Below are 6890 nucleotides of genomic sequence, written 5' to 3' on the forward strand. Positions count from 1 at the left end.
TACTGAATTTTTATTTAGGCCTGAAAATGTGGTAGGTACCAAAGAACAAAGCTAATTAAGTGGTCACTATTTGTTGCCTTTCAACTGAGTTTTAAGACGTATTAACCATGTCTTTGCTTGTCGCGTTTGGCTTAAAAAATAATAGATTCTAAGGTTACCTCATGATGCGTTCTCGTTGCAGTTGCTAGACTGGGCGACCCGGCCTGATTCTCCAAAGGAGAGGTTGCTTGTCTTCTATCGTCTATGTCACGGGTAAGGAAATGGCGAAACTGTGATGCTTTGAAGTTAGTTTACAACTAGACAAACAGATAATTTATTAACTCAGCTCAGCTTTATAAATGATTGAAGCGAAAAAGTGAATAAACAGATAGCCTGCTTGCAGGCGGTAGTTGTTGTGTCGCCACGAAACACTATCAGACGCCATATTGGAAGAGCGTGGGATGGGTCTGGGCCCCGTGACAAAACGACGGGGTGGGGAGTGGGAAGAGCGGAGAGTTTTCTCTCTCCTCTCCGCCCCCCTCCCCTCGCTCGCTTTGTCGACCCTCAACCCGGCCCAGACCTAGCCGCGCGAATCCAAGATGGCGACCTCATTACGAATTCCGGTTTTTCGACCATCCAACCGCCTGCGTGCAGGCTAATAAACAGACAACAACATCGCATTTACAGGAAATAGTGTGTGTATAATATTTGGCTAATAATAATAATAATAATAATAATAATAATAATAATAATAATAATTGTCAAGACTTTCTGTGGACAGAACAACCTGCGAGGAGATGGTACTCACTTTTCAGGCTTAGACACTGCTTAGCCTCAGCCCCGGACTTAAGCGTTTGAGACTAAGCGTCTTCTAGAGGATTAGGGTGGTCCCAGTGACTGCGGATGCCAGCATTCATCCCAACATTTCTGAAATCTCAAGGTCTTTCAAAAACCCTTAAACCGACCAGACAAAACACCCAAACAAGCAACCACCAACAGCACAATCTTCGTTGACACCCGATGCATCTTTATGATTTCCTTTGCCTTGACACATCCAAACAGACCAAGCTCCTCCTCCTCCTCCTTCACACAATCATACACACTGAATAATTATTACCTTCCCGTCATCCTTGCTCTTCATGTACAACCTCACTGAACTCCCATTCTTGCGGAACGCCCCAAACATTGTTCACCTCTTCCTCATCTTCACATCCATTGTCCTCAGTTCACAATCACTACAATCCAAAATCTTTGCACTGTACCTCACTACTCCTATAGCCCTAATCAAATTCCCATCGTTCAACTTCGCTACCAGTTTGACCCTCCTCAAATACTCTTTCTTGACTTCCTTCGTCTCCTTCTGGATAACACTCGTACCCTCCAACACACCTAAGTACAATTACCAAATTACAACCTGTAATTTATGATATCGTCAAGGTTAAGTAGGTTTAGAGATTGGAGGAGAGATGCAGAATGCGATCTAGGCTCGGATCAAGATGTAGCTAATTTATTTTTGGATAACAAGTAATGGTTTTAGAAACGAGAGAATGTCAAGTCACCATAAACAAGGAAAGGATAAATGAAGGAGTAGTAAAGTGTAACAAAAATATCGCGTTTGCCAAAATATCTGACTTTGGAAGTGATGCCCACAGTCTTTGATAGTTTTAGATAGATTAGAGTTCATTAAGACGACTTTTCCATCTTAATGTCTTCGTTACACTGTTTTGTTTTTCTCTCATTGTTATTTTTAACCTTGTTTTAAGTGTTGCTGAGAAGCTGAAGGGTTTGTTTGTGTTGTTTGCTGGTTATATCGTGAAGAACTGTGCATCTGTGTTGGATGCCACTAATTTGTCGAAAACAGGTAAAGTTCGTTTCTGCTTTGTTAACCGTTGTTCTTACATCAGTTGATCTATTTCATGCTGTCTTTATTTAAACTTATAGTGCCGTGGGGAGAGTACTGTAAATAGCAAGTGCTATGCAAACACCCTCTAAATTACCTCTTTATCAAGGAAGTTTAGAAGAATCTTGCCATTAGGGTGGCTATGACTAGACTGCCACTCCTGTGTAAAACTTCTCTTGTTTTGTTCATTCAATATACATTATCAATTGTTTAAAACTTTATCCATTTTTTACTCCTTGCGTTTGTAGACCATATCATTGCTCCCACTGCTTTTGTTGAAACTTATGAAAGCATGGCTGATTATCCAATCTGATGATCCACATTCGAAGTACTACAGAGGCGTTTTAAGAACAATTTCTTCGTATTTCCATGGCGATAAAAAGGAACTCGAATAGCGTCTCTTAAAATGTTACGAAGAAATTGTTCTTAAAATGTTCCATCTCTATAGTAACAAAAGCAGTGGGAGCAAGAACTGGTTTTGTAGTGGGCGTTCGTGTTTAAGCAAAGTTTCTATTTATTTTAAATGCTTGCAAACTTGTCCATCCATAGGGGGAAGCATTTTTCCAGATGTGTCTGAAAACAGAGGAGTGCGCCAAACGTCCATGCTGCTAAACTATATGTTGAATTGTTTGTACAAATGCCTCGTTTATGATACCCATGGCTTCCTGGACAACGACCGCTTTCAGTGTCTGATGCAGCCTCTTGTTGATCAGGTATCAGTAATTGTTGCAGAGCAAGCAAAGCGAGGGAGTAGCAAATAATCAGAATCTAAGACAAATTCTAAGTGTTTTAATACTGTTTTTTGGCTTGATGTTATCAACATCAGATGCTAAGTACTCTTGCAGAACCCTGTAGTACTTCAAACACAAAATTAGGAAAGATTGTGGAACAATAATAACTGAGAAAATTAAGTGCAGGAAGCCTCGTCGCCTTGAACCTAACATTAAAACTTTTAACAATGACGGCGAAGATGAACTCTGAACTTCCGATTTGTTGCGTTCCGGTTACGTTTACGTTGTTGAGTTTTGATTTTGTTCCCGAAAATTTGAAATGCATTGGATTTATAATGAGGCTTAAAAGTTTAATTAAAAATAGGTAAATTAAAAACGTATTTCCATCAACACTGCTGTGGCTCATTTCGAAACGTTTTTTTTATTCCGCTTATAAGCCCCTCCGTTTATAGGCCCGCCCAAAACCCCTTACGAAGTTATATAAGCCCAGGGTGTAGAACCGGAATTTTACCGTATAGGATTCGACTCCGTTTTTGGACTTTAAACTTTTTTTTATGTTTTTTTTGGGGGGGAGGAGAGTCGCGCTGTGGCTGCGCATGAGTAAGATTTGTTTGTCTCGTAGAAGGCAGCCCAAGTAGGAATCGAATTCGGTATCTCGTCATTCAAAGGCAATTGCGACGACAGGGTAATGGGGAAATAGGTATTACAGAATTGTGTGCGTGACGGGAAACGAGTTCTTGTGTTTTCGTTGTACGTAATGCAATATCCGGTCATCGTATGACTCGGTAACACATCTTACCGGGCTGATTATAAAATTTTGTAATTCTGCCGGTATTGTTAAGGAAAGTATTAAATATTTTTAAATGCCATCGTAGAAACTTGTAAAGCATCTCTTTACTGGTTTTGATTGGAGTCAACGCCGTAAACAACATTTTTAAATGTGAACAACTATTAACCATATGGTTGGGTGACCTCGGACTTCGGACTTCGGACTACGGAATTTAACTGGATATTGACCAAGATATTGTAACAAAAAATCATTGAAATGCTGTGAATTTTAAAGGCAATCGGCTAAAATTCTTTCGAACAAAGTGTAGGCTACGTAATGTCGCTTGTGTTTAAGGTGGCCAGATTGGGGGCAACAAAATATCTTTGAACTCTATTTCAATGCAAGTTTTCTTCTTCTTTCAGTCAATCTTTGTGGTAACTAGTTACCTGAATGAATGTTTTTTTGTTATCGTAGATTGAAAACCTGTTGGGAGGGGAGGTTGAATTTAAAGAGCGCCTCTCCAGATACCTGGCACCTTGCCTTGCACAGTTTGCTGTGGCTGCTGGGAATGACGCACAGTGGAAGCCTCTAAATTATCAAGTGTTACTCAAAACACGTGATAAGTCTTCATTGGTGAGAAATCTAAATCCGAACGACGATTCTACACAGCATGCCATCATAAGATCTTAATAGGCTATTTCCGAGTTCATGTCTGCCTCCTCTTCAAAGCGAAGTTTTTGTGATGGTAATTAGTTCACTTTACATATGAATGAAAACTAATTTTCATAAACAAAAAACTTCGCACTTAGACTCGCTTTGAAGAGGAGGCAGACATGGACTCGGAAATGGCCAATTTTCCTCCTTACGTGAAGCATATCCACATCAACGAGAAAGGTTGTCCAAAAGAAGCATAAAGGCGTGCGCGACAATGCCGAAAGTCATTACGATAAATTGTCAGTTTGAGTCAACGAAAACATGACGGCAATGCTATCGAAAAGGTCACCTAGAAATACATGCTCATGGTAAGTTACTGACATTGAGATATGAATGAGTTTCAAAATTCAGTCAATTGATCCAGGCCACGAATTAGTTGCAAAGGGTTAGGATTCACAGAGAAAGCATGATTCTGATGACTTTAACCTTATTTATTTTATGTCATGTTTGGCAGAGAAGGTCAGAGAAATGTACCAAAAATCGTGGCGCACGTGCAGAGCCATCGTTTTTGCTAATAAACCCTTTCGTTTTTGGATGTGTTTTGGTAACTTGATGGCGGGAGAGAGCTTCAACATAAGCCTGCGCGTACTGCCACTTTCATCAACGATATATCCTAAGAACTCTTTCATCCAAATAGCTCACCATAATAGGTCTTCACTGGACGGTCGTGGCATCTTCGATTCTGGGCGTTCACTACAAGTTGAATTTATTTTATTGAATATCTCCCATACTACCTTTCGGCATTGTCTCGAAACAGCTGTATCCAGTGGCCAATGCGCCGGGTTTGACTGATTTTTCGCTCAAAGCTGACTAACTGATGGCGTTTTCTAGTCACGTAACACCAATTGATGTTGTGTTCACTGAAACGAACATCTCTCATTTCCGGTTATGTGTCCATGGGTTCTATGAATCAATTTCCCCCGATAATATTGCTCAGGTATTGATGGTCTTATGGACAAGGCAGTCGCCTTTGAATCGAGTAGCTCCTGTTGGACTTCTTGTCCGAAGCTTTCTTGCACCCAAGATATTAAAAAAAGTATTAAAGTTGTAAGGGATTGTGATCCGGTATTATTCGATGTTTCGTTATTTCCTTGTTTACTGTTCACTGTTTTCAAGACGTGGAAACTATGTGATCGCACACGTTTATAGTGACAATTTTATGACTTGATTTTGGTTATGTTTCTTCTCAAGGTACGTTTTGCTGCCCTTAAAGTTCTGGAAAGTTTCCACGCTCGGCTGGGAGAAGATTTCATGGTACTATTACCAGAGACCATTCCTTTCTTAGCAGAGCTCATGGAAGGTGAAATTGACGTTGAATTTTTCGCTAACTTTTTCTAGCGTTCGAATTCTTTTATGTGGTTTACTAGAATATTTCACTTTTCAAGTATTCAATTTCTATACTTTTGATTTCTTTCAGATGAGTGCTTTGAAGTTGAACAACAATGCCAACATGTTATCTCGGAAATAGAGAGAGTCTTAGGAGAGCCACTGCAAAAGTATTTCTGATCGCTAAGCGTGACAGGCCCCTTAAAAGGTGTATCACGAGAAGCTTGACTTCCACTACAAGGAATTTTTTTCCCCTCATCCACGTCAAGTCCCGCACTCACGTGTTGTGGCGGGTTGTGTATCCGAGTGTAACCGGTTAGGGCTAGAGATGTGATGTTAAATAATTTGCGGATTTCCACCCTTGTTGCATTAATTAAAAACAGTTTAAAATGAAATGTTCTGATTATTGTCAGCTGTCTTCCTCCTTGTATTTGGTTGGACCTTTGGATCAGAGGACGAGGACGACTACAAGTACGAGTTTTCCGTTTTGAGGACGCGCACTTCGAAAAATGTCGGCCTCCAAACGTTACGCGCATGCTCAGTACGGAAAACTCGTACTAGCAGTCGTCCTCGTCATCCGATCTAAAGGTCCGTGGCTACCGGTTTGAGATCTACGACGGCGACGTCAACGAAAACGTCACCTCAAAATATAACTTTGCACTATCATAATTTTCGCGATTATTCTATCTCTATACATTTGGGCGAAGTATCCTAAAAAGAAATGGGTACGAGCAGTTTCAGGGTAAAAATAGAGAATTGAAAGGTTCACACTTGTATGCTCGCGTTGTCGTCAAAAACGTCAACGACGTTGTTAAGCAGAGTACCGCAGAATATTTACTAAGATCCGAGCAGCACGATTATTTTTCCACTTTTATTATTTTGTGGCGTTTTCGTCACCGTAGCCGTCGTCGTTTCGTGAACTTCCTTTTTTCTGTAGTGATGGTGGGCGAGAAAAATGAGCGCTGCTCAATTTTTTTTGTTCTTCGCACAGTCAAAAAAACCCCGTAGCGAGAATCTACTTTAAGATCCTCAACCTGTTTCATTAAGAGCAATTGTTCCTTTGTTTGTCATGTGGCTTTTTAAATACAGCGAACGAGCGTGGGATTAGGATTAGGGTTAGGCCATGTAGGACCGTCAAGGTGTAGTGTGGTGATGCCTTCAATATCGAAATATGTTTCATGTGTTCGTGATATATGAAGTCATACAGTTTTTTGAAAAGGTAGACTTTTGCTGTGGTAAAGTTTTCGATTTCGTTGTGATTGTTGACTTATGATAAATAAACGACAGACAGGTAACGACGATAGAAAAAAGGTAGAGTAATAAGGACGATTATGTAAAGAAAGAGTAAAACATTAATTTTGTTAGGACTAATAACAGTTTTTAAAGTGTTCCACGTAAGAAAATTGGCCTTAGCATATCTTTTTTTAAGACCAATGTGTTAAGGAGTAAAGTCGAGTAAAGCCGCAATTTC

The 6890-nt window shown here is 40.1% G+C and overlaps 1 protein-coding gene across 3 annotated transcripts in view; it reads left to right on the plus strand.

Annotated features, from left to right (window-relative positions):
- Window positions 1-5814, plus strand: part of LOC138022975 (HEAT repeat-containing protein 1-like) — a 41094-nt gene extending 35280 nt beyond the window's left edge. For all 3 annotated transcript variants that reach the window (XR_011126696.1, XM_068870010.1, XM_068870011.1), the window contains 6 exons: window positions 182-252; window positions 1743-1840; window positions 2429-2592; window positions 3854-4012; window positions 5285-5393; window positions 5511-5814. Coding sequence is in view for 2 of the 3 variants with exons in the window: in XM_068870010.1 (XP_068726111.1) it covers window positions 182-252; window positions 1743-1840; window positions 2429-2592; window positions 3854-4012; window positions 5285-5393; window positions 5511-5599 (690 nt within the window). In the remaining variant the exon portion in view is untranslated. The remainder of the gene's footprint in view (window positions 1-181; window positions 253-1742; window positions 1841-2428; window positions 2593-3853; window positions 4013-5284; window positions 5394-5510) is intronic.
- The last annotated feature ends 1076 nt before the right edge of the window (window positions 5815-6890 follow it).

The sequence above is a fragment of the Montipora capricornis genome, chromosome 11, assembly GCF_036669925.1.
Source record: "Montipora capricornis isolate CH-2021 chromosome 11, ASM3666992v2, whole genome shotgun sequence".
Taxonomy (NCBI): Eukaryota; Metazoa; Cnidaria; class Anthozoa; order Scleractinia; family Acroporidae; genus Montipora; species Montipora capricornis.